At 39.8% G+C, this 25,720-nt stretch overlaps 1 protein-coding gene across 3 annotated transcripts in view; it reads right to left on the reverse strand.

Annotated features, from left to right (window-relative positions):
- Window positions 1–25,720, reverse strand: part of LOC136875681 (ribosomal L1 domain-containing protein 1) — a 161,799-nt gene that overhangs the window by 104,966 nt on the left and 31,113 nt on the right. The window contains exons 3-4 of one of the 3 annotated variants that reach the window (XM_067149235.2): window positions 21,016–21,164; window positions 2,657–2,804 (exon numbers count right to left, since the gene is read on the reverse strand). The exons of 1 other annotated variant lie outside the window; for it this stretch is intronic. In XM_067149235.2, the coding sequence (XP_067005336.2) occupies window positions 2,657–2,804; window positions 21,016–21,164 (297 nt within the window). The remainder of the gene's footprint in view (window positions 1–2,656; window positions 2,805–21,015; window positions 21,165–25,720) is intronic. One more of the 3 variants, XM_067149236.2, reaches the window with a different exon arrangement.

Raw genomic sequence — 25,720 nt, forward strand, 5'->3', positions numbered from 1 at the left:
AGGCTTCTTCCATTGCTTTCAATTTCAACTTGATTTAAAAAACCTATATTAGAATTTCAGACACATAAGGAACCTGTAGCGCATTTATTAATTTCACAAATTGAATATCTAAAATGCAAATGTGAACTAATACAGTTGTGGTTAGTTTGATGATAAAATTAACAAATTAACTGAAGGTGCTGATCGATCAATCAATCAATCAATCCACGAACGAACTTTGCAACTTTTCAACTTTGCACTTTTCAATTCTTGCAAAGATCAAAGTCTTTCTGTTCCACCATGATCTAGGTTGTACTTTTCAATTTCTTCCCAAAGTGAAAAGTCTTTGCGAATGAGTGATCCGATCTAGTTAATTCCACGAGCAAACTGTATAGGCCTAATACTCTATGATTTTAATGCTTTACTTTTCGCGGCGAACTTTACGGTATATTTGTGGTACTGTTTAAGTTTTTATCACGGGAAAGAAAGGTTAGTATTACAACAAGAAGCTGGCTGTGTTGGAAGTTGTCAAGGAGAAGCGTGACGTCCTTTTTGACAACTTTAAATATAACCTCTCAAATGATGACACACGTCAATGTTAACGAGAGTACCGTCAAAACATCCACACACAGAAGGAAATTCACCATTAGAAATCCCGTCGCTATATTATCAGGCCAACGTACTGTTAGGAAATATTACATTTACTATGACATCTACGACTTTGGTAACAGTTCTGTAAATAATTGATTTTGATGTCCCATGCATTGGTGCTACACCATGCAGCTGGGCACCATTTACTAATAATGTAAGCATATAAGAATTTGTTCTTTTTCGGAAAGGAATTGACTTCTTTTTGTTGCACGTTTCAATAAATGACAGATCATTTCATGAATAAAGTCAACCTGTGTTGTAATACAAAATCACTCGCGAAAGTCAGTCGAAGTGAGGTTATGAAAATTAATCTTGTTTTTGTACGTTCTCTTATTGGATTCTTCATCACTGTTCTCACTTGATGCTAACAAAAACTCACGTCGTAACATGTTTATATCACTAAACAAAATTCTATGCTGAGAAACTAGCGTACATACTTGTTAATTAACAGATGAAAAGGGAATCATCTCTTTGCAAGATTTGTGAAAACTTTCCACTTCATTTCTTTGCACTTTGCATTTCTGTACCAATGGAGGAACATAACAGGCTTGAAAAGTGAAAAGATTCCTAACTTTTCACTTTGCAAGCTAAATCTGAAAAGTGATGGAACAAAATCTGAACTGAAAAATGCAAAGTGAAAAGTTGCAAAGTTCGTTCGTGGAACAGGCCCCAGAATTCATTACAATTATGTGCTGAATTAACACTTTGCAAACTAGAAGCCAAGCTATTGAATGATGAACGTAATACTGAAATATTTCAAGCATTACATTATATTTTTCAACCAACAAAATTACTTTCCAAGATCAGAGTAAATAATTTTGATAGACTAAAAACAAAGTTCAGTAAATTACTGCAGTTTTCAAAGGTTCGTGAACAATGTGATTTGGTTTTAGGTTATGTAGAGTTAAACAGATTAGCTAAAGGTGTACTTTATGATGATAAATTTTTGCTCAATGTAATTGATATACTGGAAGCATTAAAAGAAAGAGTAGTGGTGATTGTTTTAAGAAAGGTCCTACAAGGAAACCATCTTCTATTAACACTAATCAGAGAGAAAAGACTGAAGGGGTCCGAAACTTCGAAAATGAAGGTCTCCGCCAAAGAAAGACAAGGGTCACAAAGAATGTGAAAATGAAAGAATCCCAAGGCCTCGACACCTAATACCGTCGGGGTTGGAAAAGAAGAAGAATTGATCAAGTTAAAAGCAAGAGGTGATCCATTTAAAGAGTTTGTTGGTAAGTGTATGCAGTCATGGTGGTTACCTGTTTCAAAAGTAGATAGTGAACTCACTCACTCTCTCTCTCTCTCTCTCTCACAGTACACTCTTGTACTGTCAGATACCGTATGAGAAGAAGTATGAAGGAGCAAAATGCTCTCACATGTTGTATGCTGATATTTGATGAATAAACAGTAATGAGAGATAGACCGTTTTGTGTACGATTTTGTTTTACGCCCCATATTTTAAAAAAATTTTTAACCTAGTAAGCTTGATTTTCAGAAGGTACAATTTATTAATTTTGCCACTGATGCTTTCACGGCCCGTACTTATAGACATGATACAGGCCTATATCATGTTTATAATTTACTATTACTGTTTTTAACCTTTATTTTCTCGTAAATGTTGCAAACGTTATGTCTTACAAATATCTTTATTTAGTATTAAAAACTTCATTTTTTGTCCGTACTGACTCAAGATTTTACAATGCTTGGTAAAGCTAAAGGTGGAAAAGGTGAATAGGTGGAACCTTTAGCTTTACCAAGCATTGTAAAATTACAAATATCATTCATTGATTTAATAACATTGTGTATAAATGTACGACACTAAAAACTATCATGAAATTTTCACAAAATTACTTCACCACTTTAACTTAAACACAATATTTTACATATTTTTCATGACATTTCTGAAAAATTAACACTAAAAATCCCCAGCCCTGAATATCAGGCACTTACAGCCAGTAGAATAATTAAATACAGCTACACAATATGTAAGGAGATTAGTTCTGCAAATTTAACAGAGATTTACCTGTGTAATTCCAGTTACACCATTCCTTTCCAAGAGATCTCGATAATGAGCTAGTGTTGGTTCATGATCTTCCTTCTTCCCTTTCTTTAAATCTGCCACAAACAGGCACACATCACTCGTGTCTTTTAGCAGAGTGTGTGGTACTTGGCTGTAACATTAATAACAGACATCCTTCAGAAATCTAGGATGTACAAACATAATCTAATGTGTTCACTGAGAAATTAGGAACCACAGACGAACACCACAGCTCAGCAGCAACAAAAATACTGAACACTTGGCCACTTTTAAACAGGATGCTAAAAAAATTCTTACCTAAGATGACATTTTGGGTATTGGCTATGCATTTAGGACGAATCCCGGCAAGGTCTTTTGAAAGAGGCTAATGAAGTGCAGTTCCTAACTCTCAGTGGGAGAGAATTCCATAACCTAGCGCCAGACATGAGAAATGAATGGTTGTACATTACAACTTTACGGTACAGTAAGCGAGGAGTTTGTCATTAGTTTGTGAAGTTGAATTGCGAGCGCAGCAGTGTGCAAATATCTCGTGTGCTTAATCATTACCCAGCTGTGTGTGTTGCACATTTAATGAAAAAATAAAATATATGCAAGAGTTCATTGCCTTCTACAGTTTTATTGCTTGTTCCTCTGTAATATTAACTAATACATAGGGACACCAGTTTCACAAGTGACGGATTCACAAAACATAGTGATATTGCACAGAAAGCAGGTACTGTTGGGAGATGAGAAGAATGCATATGCCAGTTGAGGCATGGGGTGAAGGGGTTTTCACCAGCCAAGCCAGTGACATAACTGTTGCCATAGCGACCTCGCTACTACGCAAGACCAATAGAGAACAGATTGTCTTGTTCGACGCTCATGAGTATGGCTTTCACCTCTGATGACATATTCACAAGATCTGCTGACAGCCTCGAGTCCAGCCGGCGACTCAAGGGATAACTGACAGTCATGCTTTATGATTGCATTCAGTTTGCAATCGCCCTAAGTATCAATGGCTGCATACCAGTTGCTTAATTATGGTCCAGTTTCTTCAATGAATGTTAAGTGTTAAGACTGCTGTTAAGGAGACTTAATACATAATTTAATAAAATGGTCGTCCTATCAAGAACTGTTAACTCAACAAATTGTTAATACTTCATTTAAATTAACATGACAAAAGCCCTGTGTAAAAACCTCTTAACAGCGGCTAATATTTCAAAATGGATACAGTCATCATGATGACTACAGCCAGTCACGTGTAAACTTGCTCCGCGCTTACCTGCCTAATTATCAAGATAACTAGCAGCTGGGATACCTTGTGTGTGCTGAATCGTCATCACTAAATACACGTTTTGATTTAAAACAATCAAAATTACTCTCAAGGACATCGAGAAGAGGTTGTCTGAGTACGAGAACCGTATGGCTGAATTTCAAACTCGCTTGGAGGAAGCCATGATGGCATCCAACCGCAGTGCAGACAGCAGTGCCACCAACCCCCAGGAGCTGCTCACCAGCCTAAGCTCCGATTTTAAGAACTTCCGAGACTCCACGTGTGCTGAGATAGCTGACATGAAGCAGGCCATTGCGGAGATCCATCAGACGATGGATAAACAAGAGATGGCTGATGAAGCTGCCCAGTATAGTAGGCGAAATTGCCTACTGATACACGGGGTTAAGGAATCACCCGAGGAGGACGCCTACGGGGCTGTCATAGATGTCATTAAAAACAGACTTAAGTTAGATATTGGCATGGACAGTATCGATAGATGTCACAGATTGGGTGGCCAGCGCAGGACGATGGCCAACGTAGTGGCCACTGGGAACAGGCCAATAATTGTGAAGTTTCTGTGTTACTATCAGCGGGACCAAGCCTGGCGGGCGAAGCGACTACTGAAGGGCACTAACATTATGGTCACGGAATCCCTCACAGCAACAAAAAAAGGGATTTTGAATAAGGCACGCGATGCATTTGGACTGCGGAATGTGTATACTCAGGATGGACTTGTGACTGTAATTACACGAGACGGCAAGAAAACCACTCTGATCACTCCTAGGGACCTAGAAGTTCTCATCAGGCAGTGTAGCAAAGCACAGACTCAGTGTCAATGAGTGAATGTGTTATAATAGGGCTAGTTTTAAAGTATGTAACAGGATTCTTGTTTACCATGAGTTTCAAATTTGCCTCAAACAGTGTTAGTTATGTGCATATTTTTTTTGAAATGTGAGTGTGAATGTGTGTGTGTGTGCAACAATCAACAGTCTCTTTCGGGAGGCAGCGTTTCTGTCAATCTAAGTTAAACATAATCCCCTTGTACTGTTAGCTATATATATAGCAATAATCACACTTCACACTCACTAATCAATCTAATCATAACTAACAATCCTCAGAAAGTTTTAAATCACGGCCAAATTCCTGTTCCATCTATCTCAACACATGACCTAGTTTATTTATCCTATTCTCTTCGCATACCCAAATACAAACCTAAGTTCACCACTTGTAGGAATATAAGAGAGATTAATTTAGATCACCTGAAGTATGATGCCTACAACCTACCCTGGAATGATATTCTACTACTAGACGATATTGACGCAAAAACAGACAAACTAAATTCCCTCATTATTAGTCTATACGACAAACACGCTCCCAAACGACAAGTGAAAGTGAGTCGCCGCCCCTGCCCATGGTTAAAATGACAAAATTAAGAATTTGATGGCTCGCCGTGATTCGTGGTTCCGGCGGTACAAACGTACCCTTAACGAATCCGATTTTGAAAACTATCGGGAACTTAGGAACAGAATTAAGCAAGAAATAAAAAAATCAGAAATTTAAGTACTTAAACTGTCTTTAAGGTAAACTGAATGCAAGGAATTCCTGGAAAGAACTACGCTCACTTGGTATTGTAAAAGGCTAAGAACAGCAACGAGAACCAACTGTTCCCCTAGACGAGCTTATTACATACTTCTCTGAAGAACGAATCGCATTTAAACCAATCAATCAGGCAGAATTAAATACGAATCAAACAGCCATCCCTCCACTTAACCGTCCTCAATTTTCATTTTAAAAAGTACTATAGGGACTCTATTAAATCTAAAACAGTAGGAGTAGACGACATCCCTATGCATTTCATACATTACATGATAGGCGCTATCCTCCCGATTATCACACATATACTCAATTACTGTCTCAGAAATGGAACTTTCCCTGCACTCAGTAAACAAGCTAATGTCATCCCAGTGCCCAAGATAAGCGATCCTAAACTGACCTCTGACTATCGCCCAGTTTCTATTCTTCCAGTGCTTTCTAAGGCTCTGGAAAGACTGGTATACAAGCAAGTATTGAAATATTTAAATAACTATTCTCTCCCTGACCCATTTGCAATCGGGCTTTAAGAAAGGGTACAGCACCGCCACGGCTCTCCTTAAAGTGACATAAGACATCAGACTAGCTATGGAACGACGACAAGTTACAGTACTAACATTACTGGATTTCAGTGGTGCATTTGATACAATAGACTTACAGCTACTAATTAAGAAAATGGAATCTTACTTGTTTGACCCTTTAGTACTGAAGTTTTTTAAGTCACATTTGAAAGATCGGAGGCGGCGAGTGATAACTCACGAAAGAAATTCAGGAATGGTGTACAAGGAAAGTTGGCATGCCACAAGGTAGTATTTTAGGACCGTTGCTTTTTTCATTGTATATCAATGACATTTCATCTTCTCTAAAAACATGTAATTATCACCTACTGTATATGCTGATAATCTCCAAATATATTACCATTGCAGTTTAAGCGCATTACCAAACGCAGTAAAATGCATAAATGATGACATGAAACAACTCGGTGAATATGCTCTCGCAAACAGACTTCTCATAAATCCATCAAAATCGCAAGCTATCATTGTCGGTTCCCAGAAGCTCCTACACAAGATCAACGATTCGATTATTCCTCCTTTACAAATAAATAATAGCACAATCCCGTACAGTAACACAGTGAGAAATCTTGGGGTGACTATGACTGAAACTCTAAATTGGACAGAACATATCAAAAACGCAGGTCAGAAGGTGTTTGCTACTCTACACCCACTGAAATTAAATAAAGATATTATACCACTAAATATGCGGCAGAACCTAATTCTTCCTATCCTTGACTACTGTGATGTAATCTTGGTAGACGCTACTAAAGAACAAACTAGGAAACTGCAGCATATTATGAATTGTTGCCTTAGATTCATTTTTAACCTAAGGTATGATGTGCATATTACTCCTTACTATCAAGCACTGCACTGGTTACAACCTGATAAGAGACATGAATATCATATACTTATCTTAATATACAAACTCCTGCATAGTAACTTCCCCCCAGTATATTTCATTTAAACTTCACTTCCTCTCTTCCTTCCATAACTATTACACTCGCTCGCACTCCACTCTAGCTATTCCTCTTCACCACTCTTCGGCGTATAATAAATCTTTTATTGTAACCGGTTCCAGGCTGTGGAATTCCCTGCCAGTAAGTGTCAGGGGCATTGACTCTTTCCTCAAATTTAAAATATCTTGCCGAGACTTCCTGTAGAGAGTTACCAATTGAAGTGTGTGTATTGTGTGCGTGTGATTGGTAATTGAAAAATTAAAAATGTTTCTGTTAGCTTTATACAATGTAAATGTAAGGATAGTTGATAAGTGTGTAAATTGTAAGTGTGAGTGCGCAAGTGTCTGTGTGAGAGAGAAAAGAGGACTGAATTAATGAGCTAATAAGCTGCATATTGTGTGGGTGTGTAACTTAAACTTAATTAGAAAATAGTATAAGTAGTATAATTAGTATGATTAGTAATAGGCAGTCTTAATATTATTTGTTGTATTGTGGTTAAGTGTAAGAAAGGGCCATGTGCCCTAACTTTGCCACATGAAAGAAGCCATAATATATATATATATATAAATAAATGTAGAAGACATAAGTTTGAAACTTTACTGGTGTAAAAAAGACTGTTTATAAAATAAAACAGGCAAAGGAAACTAAGAAAAAAAGACTTTTTAGAGTTGTCAGAAGAAAGATTTCAACAAAGATATCTAATTACCAAAGCCACAATGAACAAGGTACTAGAAGACATTGAAAATAGGTTAGATTTTCCAAGAAACTGAAACTTATCAGTGTCTCCAGTGCAGCAGTTTCTTATAGTTTTTACGAGGAGAGTTCAGATCCTCTGTCCAATAGATTTCAACAAGCTTACTGTCGCTGTTGGGGACCACTGAACAGTAACTGATGTATAATGGTTTAGGTCAATAAGCGTTTGTCTTCGAAAAAATTCAAGACAAATGTCATGAGGCAGGATCCGCTTCGGACCAAGCGGAGGTGACAGAACAATAAAAAGCGAACACAATTTACTTAAACATTTCAGGTCCGCAACCCAATAATTTCCGAAAAATTGATGAATCCCCAATTCCAATGCAACACGTATATACTTGGAGAGTTGCAACACAGTTAAGTGGAGTGGTCACCATACTTGTCTACGAACCGTGACGACGCGAGTTTGAGTCCTGCCGTAGCTATATTTTTTTAATACAAAGTATTATTTGAGGGAACGTGAAGGTACAAATGCAAATAAAAATATTGGGCAAACTGCAGTGAACTTTATTTTCTACCTCAGGAAGGTCCTTTCAGCATCTTGAAGCTCTTCGTTGCTAGCGAAGTGTTGTCCACCTAACCACGCCTTAAATTCTCGAAAGCATCCGGGAGATAGTAGGTTCGAATCCCACTATCAGCAGCCCTGAAGATGGTTTTCTGTGGTTTCCCATTTTCACACCAGGCAAATGCTGGGGCTGTACCTTAATTAAGGCCACGGCCGCTTCCTTCCAACTCCTAGGCCTTTCCTATCCCATCGTCGCCATAAGACCTATCTGTGTCGGTGCGACGTAAAGCCCCTAGCAAAAAAAAAAAAAAATCTCGAAAGAGGTGATAGGCACTGGGTGCTAGGTCAGGACTGTAAGGTGAGTGGTCAAAGACCTCCCACTTGAACTTCTGGAGAAGTTCTTTTGTCACATTGGCACTATGCGGTTGTGCATTGTCATGGATCAGAACCACGCCAGATGAGAGCAAGCCCCTTCGTTTGTTTTGTATAGCTCTCCGGAGGCGATGTAGTGTCTCACAGTAACTTCCTGATCTGGTATAGACTGGCGGCAGACTTCTTTACAGAGGGTATAGAAACGCTGGTCTCTCATTATGACAAATGCCTCAATCTTCATGGTGACAATGTAGAAAAATAAGTAAGAATATACACATCTTTTGGTAATAAAATCATCTTGTTATCTCAATACATCTATTATTTATGACCTATCGGAACTTGAAAATAAAAACAGCCCTTGTATATATAACAGGCTGACTTCATGAAAGAAGAAGATATATACTTGGACTACATGAGACCAAGAAGAGGGGTACGGGAGAGATTCCTCTGAAAGAAGGATACAGGCTGTATTATAGCGGAGGACCTAAAGCAAAAAACTGAGTGGCCATCATACTTAGAAAAGAAATCCAAGAATATGTGGAGTCTACAAAATGCGTCAGCGATAGGATGATGGTGATGAGACTCCAGTTTGAAAATGGCATGAAAGATCTATTCCAGTTGTATGCCCCACAAACGGGTTGCATAGATGAACATCTAGAGGACTTTTTAGAGGAAGTGGAGAGACAGATAGAAGATAAGGAAGTGCTATTGATGGGAGATCTAAATGCACAAGTTGGAATGGAAATAGACAAGGAAAGAAAGATTATGTAGGGCCCTTTGGATAAGGAAATGTAAATCCAGAAGGCGAGTTGTTGGTGGATTTTTGCATGAGGAACCAAATGATGGAAACATCTAGTATAGGAAGAACAGTCAGACGATTACAAGGTATTGTCGGGGAGACAAACGAACAAAGACCATGATTAATTATATAATCATCAAGAAAGAACACCAGAAGAACCTTTTAGATGTTACAGCCATGCCTGAGGGAGCCTTTGGTGGAGATCATAGTTGTGACAGGAAAACTGAAAGCGGGAAAAATTGAAAAACCCCCATTAAGAAGAGAGAAAAGAATTAGTTTGGAAGTTGAAGGAGAAAAGCATACAAGAAGAATTTCAAAGGAAAATAATATCCTTGGTACCCAGGATGGAGATGGGGAATGATGAAAATGGATGGAAAGGATTTAAGGGAGCATTGGTTGCATGTGCAGAAAAGGTATGTAGTAGAACATCAGAAAATGTGAAAAACAAAAAGACACACTGGTGGAATGACAGGGTAAAGAATAAAGTGAAGGAAAATAAAATGGCATGGAAAGCATGGCAAACAACTAAGACTGAAGAAAATAGAAGAAAATATGTGGAGGCAAAGAATTTGGCCAAGAAAGTAGTGGAGGAAGAAAAGAGGAAAAGCTGGGCCGTATTCACACATGCAGGGCACCAAGAAATTATTGTATGGTATCTTAAGAAACAAAAAGAGAGATCAAGTAAACACCAGATTTGTGAAGGATGAAATAGATGGAGAGAGTATTTTCAGAAGTTGCTGAACATGAGAACTAAAGACAGTCATTCAATGGACCACCAGGAAAGGCAATTAGTTGATGAAGAAATGGATAAAGAAATTACAATGAAAGAAATTGAAATGGCAGTAAGAAAGACGAAGACTGGAAAAAATGCTGGAATGGATGAAATTTCAGTGGAGATGATAAAGGCAGCTGGAGCTGTAGGCCTGCAGTGAACATATCGAGTTCTCAGGATTGTCTGCGAGAATAAGGAGGTCTCTCTGAAGATTGGCAAAAATGAATTACTCTGATATCCCATGTTCCTAAGATAATGGAAAGAATACTGGAAAGTAGTATAAGGTTGAGGGTTGAAAATCAGTTTGGTTTTAGAAGTGGAAGGTCAACAAAAGCACCCATTTTCATTATGAGAATTAATGGAGAAATGGTGGGAGTATGGGAATGATATGGTGAAGGTAGAAGTATTCAGTCAACAGTATGTAAAGGTACTTGAATATGAAGATAATGTCCAGATAGAGGAAATGGCTAATGGTGGCAAATGACTGAAATTTACCTAGGATAATAAAGACATTTACAAAATAATACAAAAATTGAAAGCTAGAAAAGCAGCTGGGGATATATTAAAAACTGCAGGTTGGGATTTAGTGCCATATCTGAAATACTTACTTGATTACTGTTTGCATGAAGGAGTAATACTAAATGAATGAAAAGTTGCAATAGTAGCCACAGTGTACATGGGAAAGCGTGACAAACAAAGCAGATAATTACAGGCCAGTCAGCTTGACAAGTGTTTTTTGTACGCTCTGGAAAAGCATTCTTTTTTATTATATTAAACACATTTGCAAAATTACTAACTGGTTTTATGGAAGCCAGTTTGGGTTTAGGAAATGTTATTCCAGTGAATCTCAGCTTGTAGGATTCCAGCAAGATATAGCAGATACTTTAGATTCAGGATGTTAAACGGACTGTATTGCTATTGACCTATCCAAGGCTTTTTTTTTTTTTAATGTCACTCCGACACAGATTTGGTCTTATGGCGACGATGGGAGAGGAAAGGACTAGGAGTGGGACGGAAGCGGCATTTTTAAGGTGACCAGGTACTTCATAGGTTTCTCATATTAATACTTTGCAGGTTTCCCATATTAAGAAAAGAGTACGAAGTCTGGTCTTTAGAGGTAGGCCTCCACTTTGAATCAGTCCCAGAGAAATTTTATCTGGACCAGGAGCATTGCCAGGTTTCAGTATACTGAGAGCAGCATTGAATTCCTTGAAAGTTGATGGAAGAGCCATGGAAATGGATCAGAAATAATATTTTGAACGACTTGCCCAGACATGTTATCATGAAGAGCCTTGACTAGATCTACAAAATGCTGTGGACAGCCAAAGTGTTTCAGTACTGTCCACATAGCTGGTCTCGGGACTGTGTTGAAAGCCTTTTCTAGATCATAGAACACTAAGTATAAAGGAGTCTGTTGCTCTCTACATTTTTCGTGGATTTGCCTTGCACAGATCATATCTGTTGTGCCTCTGGACATTCAAAAACCATACTGCGACTCAGGTAGGATCCTCTCGGAAATAATATGCAGACAATTGAGCAAAATTCTAGGAAGAATTTTACTTGCTACAGATAGCAATGATATAACGCGATAGTTGCCACAAACACTACGATCACCTTTTTTGAAAAGAGTAACGATAGTGGCATTTTTAAGGTGACCAGTACTTTGCAGGTTTCGCATATTAAGAGGATAAGAGTATAAGTCTGGTCTTTAGAAGTAGGCCTCCACTTTGAATCAGTTCGGGAGGAATGTTATCTGGGCCAGGAGCCTTGCCAGGTTACAGTTCACTGAGAGCGGCATTGAATTCCTTGAAAGTTGGTGAAAGAGCCATCCCTGGTTGTTGGGAATGTAGAGGCACATCATTGAGAAAGTCTTCAGCAGCATTTGAACTCCGACTGAGAAGAGTGGAGAAATGTTCTTTACAATGGGACTGTGTAATAGTGGTAGCATTATCAGCAGCTTTCAGTGTCCCGGAGGAGGAGCAAGTTGGACCCATATAACTCCTTTATTCCTGCATAGAAATTATGCAGGTCTTGGGCATCAGACATACTTTGCAGTTCCTGAGCCTTCTGCTGCCACCAGTTGTTCTTTCTGTCTCTTATATGCTCCTTACATTTACACTTGAGTTTGAGAAAGTGTGCTTTCTTTGCGTCTGAAGATGGATCTTGAAAAAGGGATAGATGGGCTTCTAGTTAAGCATTGGTGACCCACAAAATCTCTTTGTTATCATCAAACCAGTCTTGCCTTACATTTTTTCTTAAAACCAAGAGTTTTCTCAGCTGATTCTGTGATTACTTTCTGCAATGTAGCCCATGCCTGCTCAACATTCTTTGTGTCGACTGGATCACTTGCCAGCACGTCGAAGATCACATTGGGGAAATTCATGGCAGTGGGTCCATCTCGAAGTTTAGATTATCAAACTTCTGCCTGGACGGGGTTTGAAAATAGCTGGGTGATTTACGGCGAAGACCAATTCTAAGATGAGAGAATAACAAGTTGTGATCCATCCAGCAATCATCAACATTTCTAGCTGTCCTTGTGATAAGGACATCTTTCCTATCACATTGTCGAGTGATGATGTAATAAAGGATGTGCCAATGCTTACAGCGAGGGTGCATCCATGTGGTCTTGAAGCAATTAGGTAGGCAAAAGTGCATATTAGTTACGAAAAGTTCATTTTCGGTACATAGACTGAGAAGCAGCAATCCATTGGCATTGCAACTACAGAGTCCTTGTTTGCCCATTACATTTTCCCCTAGCAGATTATCCTTCCCAACTCTAGCATTGAAGTCACCTATTGTCGCGGCCACCAAATTAGGCGGGTCAGAGAAATTACGCTGTTGCCAAGGTTATGTAGCAACTGACCAAGAAATGTCTAACTGAACACATCATTTCGGAGTGCGAGGCAAGTTGTTATCTCTCAAGCTCCTGATGTTACTTCATACAATGTTTCAAAACAAATTACACTATAAGCTTCAGAAAAGATTGTTGATTTCAGTGGTATAACTAGTTTCCATATAAACCACTTCAAATAATTATTTAAAATAAAATCTTGAACAAGTAAATTTTAAATCCGTAGAATCATGTATTGAAAATTTCAGTAAGCGGCCAAGTTTTTATTTTTTCAGCCAATAAAATTTTATCTGCGGGAAAAATGTAAAAAATTGCCTGACTTATATTTTTTATCTGAAACATATTTCCGTGAGTCTTGTAATTTTCCTGGAAAATGGCCAGAAAGTGATCATGTAAATGTCGCTGGCTGAGGTAGTTCGGGGCGCGTGCGCCAGAACAGGCTGCAGGACGCCGTAAATACTTTTGGATTACATATTAATCCGTATCAGTTTTATTACATTATAACTTTAAATATTTGAATACTGTATATTGTACTGAGTAATATGGAAAAGGAACTACTTTAAAGAATAGGTTAACATTAATTTACAATGAATTAAGAATCTGGTTCTGGCTTCAAGGCAGTATGATTTCATAGTCACTGTCATCACTAGAGCTCGGATTTCCATGCACTATCAAATCTCAAAAAATGCATGTATTCATGCACTATCATATGGCAAAACATGCACAATAAACTGGGAAATATGCACCATCAAAATTCAGTTCCTTTTGAAACATTCTACAGAAACTACCCTAATTTCTCCAAATTGTCTTGATTTAAGCCCATCCGTTTATCTGTCAGCACATTCTTAAGCACAGAAAATGATCTTTGTACATCACAGGAAGTGATAGATGCATACTTCAATGAAGACATTTGGACAAGATGAGGTCAAATTGTACATCTTTTGCATTTTCACCACAATGTGTCTTCTATAAGCTTGACGAATTCAAAATCAGGATTTGAACTAATTAATTTGTTCAACTTATCTCTAGCTGCGGCAGCTACTTCTCCATGCGATGATTGCAGACACATTTGAATGTCCTAAATAACTGGTAATGATTGCTTGCTGCGATAACAAAGACGTGTGACGAGTGAAAGTTCCGGGTAGGACATTCCAGGATAACAACGGTAGAGGGTTCAATGAAAAACCAGAGTTTGTAAGCTGCTATCCCAGTAACGCGGCGCTACAGAAGTGCGATACAAGTTTTCTTTTGTTCGTCTAACAGACGAAAAATGAGCCGTCAATGATTAACGCACAATTTATGGTTCAATTTATAACAATCCCCAACTGTAAAACTGGAACACCTTATTCCTAAGAATTAGATATCGACGTGGGGACTTCCGAAATAAGTCATTATTTACTCAAGCGACAGATAAGAAAGATGATGATGATGCTTGTTGTTTGGAGGGGCCTAACATCGAGGTCATCAGCCCCTAATGGTATGAAATGAAATGACAACAAAAAGTTCAAAAAATCCACTGACCAAAATAAATAAAAATGTCATGAAAAATGAATGGATGGACATGAACGAAAAAACAAAAACAAACAAGAAACAAACAAAAAAAACAGTGGATCCGACTCAAAAACGGTCATAAATAATAGTATTACTGACCAAGGGACCACTTATAAAGCACGGTCCTGAATCGATTATGCTTGATGTCTAAAGAGGTCCAAAAACCAGGTCTAAGGCCCCTCAGTATGGTACATGTCTCAAGTAAAGTAGAACTATGATATTTCTCAAGCTGCTGTAGTAATCAAAGGTAGCGTAAACTCACGGTGTTCCAAACATTAAGGTACTACTCACAAGTATTGAACGTCGTAAAGGTAACACAGACCTATGGTGTTTCACACACAATGGCGCCACTCATAGCCAACGTAAACTGATGAGGTTCCTCACCTAGGTGTACTAATCACGGGCGCCGGCATTCCCGTGGTGTTCCTCACATAGTGGGTACTAATCACTGGCAACGCAGACCCACGGTGTCACTCATATAGTGGTACAACTCACAGGCAACGCCCAGACCCGGGGTGTTGCTCACATGGGTACGACTCACGGGTACTGGAAAACCACACTGAACCCCGCTTGAGTGCTACGAATCACAAAACTATTCAGTACCTAACAGAATGGTACTACTCGCAAGTAAAAGCGACCCATGGTGTTCCGCGCGTGATGGTACAAATCAAAAGTAGTTTCATGGTCCCAAGACAATCATCCCTTGGTCGCGCCTTTTAGTCGCCTCTTACGACAGGCAGGGGATACCGAAGTGTATTCTTCGCTGGCGTCCCCCACCCACAGGGGGTAGATAAGAAAGTATTTGGTTAATTGGATTATAGGACTTGTTCCGTATGTAGGCTACTAACTTTGATTGTCACATAGTATGCCAGGAATACATTCTCTGTCTCTTAGTAATAGACATACTATAGCCTATAACGTGGAAAAATTGTTCTAATTCTGCACACTAACATTCAGAAATGGCACTATCATGCATGTTAACAATTTATATGCATCAAAGTCAGAATAAAAGTCATATTATGCAATATTAAACGTCCAAATATTCGTTATTAAATCCAAAATCTTCCAAATACGCATTATGCATGATTTTCTCCTAAAATGGCCAAAACATGCAAACATGCACGGAAAAAGGACGGTTATTTGGAATTGTTAAGTTGTAAAACGAATATTTGCAAAGTTTGAGACGTGTAGCTAGCTTATTGAAAAACATGCATTTGTATGGAAATCCGGGCTCTAGTCATCACACATCTTACTATCTGTCGAGTCGTCATTTACACTGATGATAAATGGCTCCATTCTTTCGTCCCTTACTATTTCCTTGGCCCAATCATCTGATTGAAGATTTTCCGCGCGATTGAAGCACTTTTCCCAATTTACAGCAGTCGCACGGTCGATGGCTTCTGACGCGAGTTTTTCTACGTCCTTTATTTTTAATGTCTTGGTCCTCTCTGCCACTTCTCTCTTGACTTGAGCCCAAATCAATTCACATTCACTATCCATTTTAACTGCACTTACGGTGCGAGCTCAACAGGTGCATGGCAAGGAATGACATGGGTAAGATGGCCTGGAGCGGATGGGCTTGAACTAGACAGCACTGCACGATCAGCATTGCCAATCCGTGTTCGGAGATAAGCGACTCTCGACCATCTGTTGCCTTGCCGTTCCCATATCTGACGACAGCGCAGTTTTCCTCATCCACCTAATTTGGTGGCCGCGACAATTGTATGAAGAGCTTATCTTTAGTTGGCACATTGGAGATGGTTGTGGAAAGCAAGGTATAGAACTGGTTTTTAGCATCTTTAACAGCATCTGATGTCGGAGCATAAGCAAAGATGAGAGTCGTGTAACTATCCCCAAAGAGTGGTATACGGAGAGTCATAAGTCTTTCACTAACTGCAGTTGGGACAAGTTGGCGATTAGCAACTGTATTTGTCTTCACAGCAAATCCAACACCAAGAATACGACTTTCTCCATACTACTTACCCTGCCAAAAGATGGCACTGTATTTACGCAAATAATCCCTGCCGTAGAATAATCCTCACAACCTAATTTTAGGAAGGCTCATTGAAAAGAAAAAAAAAACAACGAAATGAACTAAAATTCCTTCTATCGAAAGAGTATCTATCTATCTATCTATCTATCTATCTATCTATCTATCTATCTAGGTATTCTGCCTTATGGCAGGTCTTGTCATGGGATGAACCTCTTCCACTGTTGCCTGTCCTGCGCGAAGTTTTTCATGTCCGAATATTTATTTCCTTGGATATTGTCCAACATTTGATATTTTTTCCTTCCTCTTCCTCGTTTGCCTTTCACCATTCCTTCTATTCCTTCTTTCAGTAAACAGTCCCTCCTCAAACAATGTCCAATCCAGTTCATTTTTCTCCTTCTAATGGTTTGTAACATACTTAGTTCTTCTCCAACTCTTCGTAATACCTCCTCATTCCTTACCCGGTCTTCCCATTTCACTCGTTCTATTCTCCTCCATACCCACATCTCTAGTGCCTCCAATCTTCTCTCATCTTTCTTTCTCAATGTCCAAGTCTCTGCGCCATACAGCGCTATGCTCCAAATGTAACACTTAGCAAGTCTTTTCCTCAAATCTTTGTTTAGTGGTCCACAAAATAATTTTGATTTTTTCCTAAAGCCTTCTTTTGCTATGGCAATTCTTTTCTTAATTTCTGTTGTGCAATACATATCATCTCTGATCATGCTTCCCAAATACTTGAAGTTACTGACTTGCTCTATTTCTTCTCCTCCTACACTAATATGACAACTTCTACCTTTTCCTCCAATTATCATACTTTTGGTCTTCTTATTAATTCTCATTCCATATTCTTCTAGTTTCATGTTGAGTTTATCCAACATTTGTATCATTTCACGTTCACTTTCTCCCATCACAACCATATCATCTGCAAATCTTAACGTAGGCATAAACAAACATTGAATATCACTCGGCAAGGTCCATGTGGTCTTTATGCAAATGTGAACATGTAAATTTACAGATATAACTCCTCTGACCAACATGATAAGAATACATTATCACTCCTATGAAATATATTTGCCATGACAATGAGCAAGTAGGTCTACTTACGTGACAGATATTTAATTAATCTGAAATTGCAATAGGCTCGATTCACTGTAGATCAGAAGATTCGTTGTCACTTGCATCACTAGAATCCTCTCCTAAATTACTTACAAATTCGTCACACTCCATGTCTAAAATACTTCTCACATGCAATCTTGTTTTACTCGTATAGTAACACGACCAGTGGTGGATAATTCTTTTCGTGCAATGTAAACACTTGAAGCAGACACACCAGCACATTCGGATGTTACTTTTGCGATACAATAAAATCTCGTTGATTCGAAGTCTTTGGAATGCAGAAATCGGACTTCGAATTACGTGATTTCGAATTAACCACCAACTTGTAATTAAGAAATGCCAACACTCGCTGCATCACAAAATATTCTAATACCCATTACTGCAAGCAATTAACATTGATTCACAGTTTAAAACTTTCAAATGCTATGAAAAAACATTCCAAAATGTATCCAATAAGGTGCATTTACAGTATTCAAATAATGCACTTGGATAATTCACCAGCACACATAACCTCATGCAATGAAAGAAAAAGAATTATTCAAAGGCGAGGAGAAATCTATGCTCGCTCCCCTGTGCAAGTGCTTTATTCATTGGATTACTGTACGGTATGCATTTTAGATGCCTTGTACTTGCACAAAAAGTATCCGATTCTGTTAAAACATCATTGTTTATTGAACTTTCCTATGATGAGGAGAGGAAGTAGGAAATCTCTTGCTGCTGCTTCTTTTTATTTGATGGACTTCGCTCGCGCGTTACGTCCAGCCACCAGTCTTATATATAATAACATGGAAGTTTCTTGAATAAATGAGGTTGGAACAAGTTTATAAGTGGATTAAGCCTGTAGGATATCTCTCACTTCCGTTTGCATTGCACTACTGTACAGTGACTCTCTTGTACAATTTTGCGAAATGGCACTTCAAGTTCTCTCATGTCAACCCTTGCCATGTAACAAAGTATTCTAAGCCTCATTAATGCATGCAATCACCTTGATTCACGTTTTAAACCTTTCCAATGCCATGGAAAAAAGTATCCAACAAGGTGCATTTACATTATTCAAATAAGGACTTGGATAAATCAGTGGCAAACATGACCTTACACAACGGGAGAAAAAACACAATTCAAGGATCAGGACAAATTATGCTGACTCTCCTTCTCCTCGAAAGTGCTTTATTCTTTTGGTTTACTATGCTGTTTGCAGTTTTAGATGCCATTTACCTGCACGGAAAGTGCCCGATGCCCTTAAAACATCGTGGCTTATCGAATTTTCCTATGACGAGGGGAGGAAGCCTTTCGCTTCCATATGCACTGCAACACAGTACAGTACCACAAGTCTGTTTGGGTTTGGCATTTAAAAAAAATGCAGTTTCATCGGCACTGACAATATTGTTTGGTGCGTACTAATTGATTATAATTATGAACCACGCTTTTTGCCAACTGTCAGCAACGCCAGTTTTTGCGGATTCTCCTTCTCACACTGCCTGCTATGTGATATTGTGGCGTTCCTTAAAACGCTGAATACAAAAGAATTACGATTTCACTTGGACTTCAACTATGAAACACACTATAGACGCATCAAAGTGAGTGAAAGTAAAGAAAGCTACCGCTGCACGTTCCGGAAGGCATGTTCTATCGTGACGCGGATAAATTTTAAATTTAAATTACTCTGTAAAATTCTATTTTTAAAAAAATGTAAAGGCAGTTTAGAATTAAAAGTCCAAATTGCTTTCCATTTAAATATGACATATGGGGACAGTTTTCTACCATCTACGATATAACTGTACACTCAACATCGAAAACTAGGTGAGCCAGAAGCGTGTTGCCAAAATCGACGCAAATAAAACCCGCACCCCAATTTCGTGCCTCAAATTTTTTTTAAAAAATATGCAGGGATTATTCGCGTTAATACAGTATATTCTGAACTGGATTCAATAATTTTGCCCTCACTGGATAATCTTGTTTCAGTCAAGGCAGCTACATCAATATTCAATCTAGAAAGCTTGTGGGCAACAAAAGTCGTTCTCCTTTCAGGTCTGCCACTCTCTTTCGTGTCAAGCAGTGTTCGGACATTCCATGTTGCAATTATAACTTGTTTTCCTCAATTGTTTTGATCGCATATGGGGTGACCCACTGGGTGTGGTCGCCCAGCCGGACAAAAGTGTGACTTTTGATGTTTAGGCCACCTTTTCTAGGGCCTTCCCCATTGAGGGTGGGCAGCGGTGATCGTAAAAGAGCCTGCCCAAACACAGGTGCAGGACCAAATTCCCAAGTAGTCACAATTCTTAGAAAGACGACCATCACACACCTGCTGCCTACACACAGGTCCAAACTGACAGCTTCCAGTTTCACCTGAGAACCTGTCTCCACCATCCTTATCCCATCGCCGTTGGACTTGGAGAGAAAAGTCACAGCTGAAGAAAATGCCAATGACATGGATTGGTTTAAGGTGGATCACAGCTTGCCAGGAAGTGATCCTTCAACACGGCACATATGCATGAGACATGTGGTGTCAAACACCAAAACTGCAACAGACTGCCGCTGACTCGAGAAAAATTTAGTATTATCTTGACAGATAAGTCTTACACCTAGAATTTCCTGTTCCTGATCCTTAACTTTTTTCATAGTTTCCAAATTTTTCTTTTACCAGTATGAATACTTTCCTTCCTATCGTTCTTTATCTGTCTCTATGATAAACACTCCAGTTCTGTGAGAAAATTTCCACCTCCATAATATCACTTTTCAGCCATGATTCTATTTCTATTACAGTACCTGGTGAATATAATATCAAATCACTCAATTCTTACTATTCCTTTCTTCACAATAATTCTATAGTTTAATACTAAGAATTTTATGTCATCTTTACTGCATTTGAAGTGATTTTTTCTTGCAGATTTGAGCATTTTGATTTATTGTGGACCCCAACAAACGATGTTGACTGTGAGCGTGCTATATCTCATTTTAAAAAACGTAATTTTCAGAAAACACATGGTAATTTTCAAAACAATAGATGCTCATTTTGTCAAAAATATATGCTAATTTTTCTAGTCCCTACACATTTACAATGAATCACCTACAAAACTACAAATATTCGCTAATTTTGTATTATTCGCTTTTTCAGTAAAAAAATTCGTGTTAAAATTTGTGGCTATCACAAAAAGTGAAATTTCCAATGCTCAGTTATCACACTGTATACATCTAGTTCCTATTACTTTGGACACTTCACCAAATATTCATGATTAATTTACTATCACAACTTACAGGAGTAGAGTGAATACTTTAAACTTACAATCGAACCTGCCTCTCTGGAGTCTTGGGCACCTTCACGCTGGTGATTTGCAAGTGTATAGGAGTAGCCTCATCTCCAAACAGAGATGATGCTCTTTTGGAAGCAAAGTCCTCTATTAACTTGAAGACTGCTTTAATAGCAGATTTGACCTAGTAAAGGGAACAGAATACATTACAAATAAAGAAACAAAAAATATAGGGGTCCTTACTCTAGCCTCAAAATTCTAGGAATGAGACAGAGGTTATACATTAGGCCTTCCTACCCCAAAAGTACACTGAAAAGGAATCACGATACTTGACAGCATGTTATGACAAGAGAATTGCTTATGGACGAAATATTCATTCTCAGTAACTCTAGAAAGGCGAGGCAGGAATCAAATTTTGGTAAAGAGACAAAGTCACTCATAGTGGATTGGCACTGCCAGTGGCTCCAAGTAGCCTATGCATTGGCCTTCACGGAATGCACTAACCATGCGTCTTGGTAGATGTGCTATTTACTAACTGATGAGCCCAACTTAGCACACTGGGGCGAAACGCTGGCAACCAGGAATGAGTTTGCTGGAAAATTTATAATGTCCAATAACAGACCATTTATATTGGTATTAAGAACACCTGTGGCAGGAAAGTAAAAGTAAATGTAAACAAGTGGTAGAAGAAGAAAAGTTGGGACTCACATATAAGATGAAAGAGGGTGTTAATATGGGTAAAAGGATGCTGCATAGACTTTAAAGAAAGAAAGAAAGAAAGAAAGAAAGAAAGAAAGAAAGAAAGAAAGGGCAAGTAGAGTATACATCAAGCTGGTGAAAGAGATGGGTGAAGAGCAATTAACACAGTCAGAAGAGATTAGGAAAAGGTGGAAAGACTTTTTTGACTATTAAATGTGAAAAATGGTGCAGAAAAATGCTGGGCGTACAGGGTGTGGACTTACGAGAAGAGAGACATTACAATTTCGGAGGTGGAACTAGTAGCCAGAAAAATAAATATGGGAAAAGCAGCTGGGATAGATGATATAAACATGGAGATGATAAAGACAGTTGGACAAGTTGGTCTGCATATGACGGTATAGATTAAAGAAAGGTATATGGATACAGAAATGTGTGCAAGAAGAAAGGGAATAATACCAGTGTTTAAGAAGGGGAAGGAATCACACTCATATCACAAGTGGAAAAAATAATGGGAAGGATAACAAGAAAGGAGATTAAGAGGAAAGATGGAAGGACAGCTAGAAGAGAAGCACAATGGCATTAGAAATAGCAGATCAATGGTGGACCCCAACTCCACCATTGCCGGTCCCAAGTCCGGGGCCCCACCTCGCAAGTGATGGGGAAGGAAGAGGGGGCGGAGTAACACCTCGTTAAAAAACCTGGATAAAACTGGCTCCAGATGGTAGTGCCCTGTAAGGGGCCCTGCCTAGGATTACTAGGTGAAATCTGGTCAACGGTCTCGAAGACGGAAGAGGAGTTTCAGATTCCCAACGGCGGAGAGAGCTGAAGAACTGCCTCCAGGACTCACAATCCTGGTTGTATTTTCGTGGTCTTCGGGCCACTCTAGAAATAACTTTCATCAGTCATGGAAGTGTGTTAAAGTCCTTAATGGCAACTTCGGTGGAGATGGAGACCATTGGTACGGTGTAGTTGGCAGATGAGGCACTATCTTTCTGGAAGTTAATGAAGAGAGGAACGTAGCGTTTGTTTTCCAGAGGAGCAGCTACAAAAGGCGCCTGCCCTCCAGGTCAGGAGCGGCCTAACTACCTGCTGACAGCAGCTCTAAAATGCTTGGTGACAGGCTCCATGACACGCTAGCCATAAAATCATACCGTCACATCTTTATGGAAATTTTGACTCATGGAATCGGAACCACGGCTAGGGCGCCCCCGCAAGGGTTACCATCGCACGGGCGGCGACGGCTAAACAAGCGAGCCCCCACATTCTGTATAGCATCACTGAACGTTGGGACTATGTCTGGTCAAAGCAGTGAACTGGCCACAGCACTTGAAAGAAGGCATATAGACATCTGCGCGGTGCAGGAAACAAGATGGAGTGGAGAAAAGTCACGTGACATTGGGTGTGGATACAAACTCATATACAATGAAACCCGAAGAACAACTAACGGTGTTGGCATTGTTATATCAGCAAAATTTGATGGTTCTGTCTCTGAGGTGCAACGCTACGATGATCGTTTGATGAAAATCGTATATGTCGCAGATAGAAGGAAGGTCCATTTTTTCAGTGCCTACGCTCCACAAACCAGCCTAGACACGGAAACAAAAGATGCCTTCTGGGAACTGCTTGATGAGAAGACTGCTGAAGTGCCACCAAAAGGCTACCTTATCGTTGCAGGTGATCTGGATGGACACGTCAGAGGAAAGAAGACCACACAGCCCATGGTGGACATGGATATGGAGAGAAGAACGACAACGGCCAACAAATTCTTGATTATGCAGAAACTTATGATCTGACCATCACGAACACCTGGTTCAAAAAGCGTGATACTCATCTAATCACGTGCTACAGTGGCTCCAATGCAGCTCAGATTGACTACAGCCTTGTGAGATGACTGAATTTCAAAGATGTTCTAGATACAAAGTTGTTCCTTACGAAACCGTCGCGATGCAACACCGACCAGTCAGCTGCAAGCTACGGATAAAGTCGCCAAGAGCTGAATATGTACCCAGAAATGGACCTAAAAGAATCAAATGGTGGTGCTACAAGGAAAAGGAGGCCGACATTGTTACAAAAAATACAGTGCCACCAACCACCACGGTTGAAGAGAACTGGACTAAACTGAAGGACTCTGTTCATGAAGCTGCACGCTCTATTCTTGGAACAACTAAACAACTAAACGAAGGATTGACAAAGACCCGTGGCTTTGGAATGACGATGTTAAAGATGCAGTGCGGAAGAAGAAACAGCTGTACCATGAGTTTCTTTCAGATAAAACACCATCTCGTTGGAATGCCTACAAAACAGCCCATAGTGAGGCGAAGAAGGTCATTGCTGTAACAAAAGGAAGGAGAGCGGCACATTTACCGGCTAATCAATCGAGGCGCCGCAAAACGAAAGACATCCAACGTTTTTACCGCATCAATGATGAAACAGGTAACCTGCTGGACGACTGGAAGAAAGCGCGAGAACGCTGGCAAAGCTATTTTGAAAAACTTTCACCGAAGAATTTCCCCACCCACCAATCCCACCTCCGCTATTGAAGGCCCAGTGAAGGATATTGATGTCAGTGTCACGGAAGTTCAGGCTGTTCTGAAGGAGATGAAACCAGGGAAAGCCACCAGCCCCGATGATCTTCCGGCAGAGTTCCGGTGCTCTGAACTGTGAGATGTGGCAACATGGCTAACACAGCTTTTCAATCAGATCATCAAGAAAGGTCAAATACCATCAGATTGGCGATGGAGCATTACCATACCAATCTTCAAGAAGTCCTGCCGATTGTTCTATCGCCCGATCAAACTTCTGAGCCACGCGATAAAGGTCTTCGAACGTATACTCAACAAAAGGATTCGCGAGATAGCCAAACTTACAACAAACCAAGCTGGATTTGTGAAAAATTGTGGCACAACAGATGCAATCCACGCTGTACGGCTGTTAGTTGAGAAACACCGTGAAAAAAATAAGCCTCTTCACCTCGCTTTTCTGGATCTTGAGATGGCCTTTGATTGGGTGCCATATGACCTAATCTGGTTAGCGCTATGAGAACATAGCATTCCAGAGCACCTTGTTAAGTGGGTACAGATCTATGTAGAACCAAGGAATTATGTTCAAGCTGCCGCAGGAGCGTCCGATGATTTCCGCATCACTGTAGGAGTCCATCAAGGCTCTGCCTTATCGCCATTGCTGTTCATTCTTGTGATGGACACTGTTACATCAGACCTGCACAAGCCAATACCATGGACACTTCTCTATGCTGATGATGTCCTGTTGGCTGCTGAGAATAAGTTTGATCTCCAGCGTCAAACAGAAGAGTGGAACAACCGACTAGCGCAATACGGCCTGCACCTCAACAAAAAGAATACATGACGTTAGATCCTCGAGAAGTTGGAACCATTCACGTTGGTGGTGAGATCTACCACGAGTAGAGAATTTTAAATATCTTGGCTCCACAATCTCTGACGATGGCAGACTTGCTGACAAGGTCAACACATGGATACACGCAGCCTGGCTGAAGTGGCAAATGACAACGGGCGTCACCTGGGACCGTCAGATGAAGGACCATGTGAAATCTAAGATCTATTGGACTGTTATCCGTCCTGTCGCTCTCTATGGCACTGAGTGTTGGCCTGCTACAAAGGAGGTAGAACGTCAACTAAGCGTCATGGAGACAAAGATGCTTAGGTGGACAGCTGGCATCACTACACTGGATCATATTTCAAACGATGATATTAGGAAACATATTGGCGTTCCACCGATCCAGAAGAAAATGTAGGAAAACCAACTGCGCTGGTTTGGGCATGTGTTGCGTGCGGAAGACAATACATTGGCAAAGTCAGCGTATACATTGGAAGTCGCTGGAACGAGGCCCAAGGGACAACCAAGACAGCGATGGACCAAGACAGTGCATAACGACCGGAAAGCTGTAAGACTACATCCAGACATGGCCCAAGACCGAATTAAATGGAGACAACAAATCCACACAGCGGACCCTGCCACCAGGCGGGACAAAGAAGAAGATCAATGATGGACCCCCTGTTTAGTTAC

Source organism: Anabrus simplex, chromosome 6, assembly GCF_040414725.1.
Source record: "Anabrus simplex isolate iqAnaSimp1 chromosome 6, ASM4041472v1, whole genome shotgun sequence".
NCBI lineage: Eukaryota > Metazoa > Arthropoda > Insecta > Orthoptera > Tettigoniidae > Anabrus > Anabrus simplex.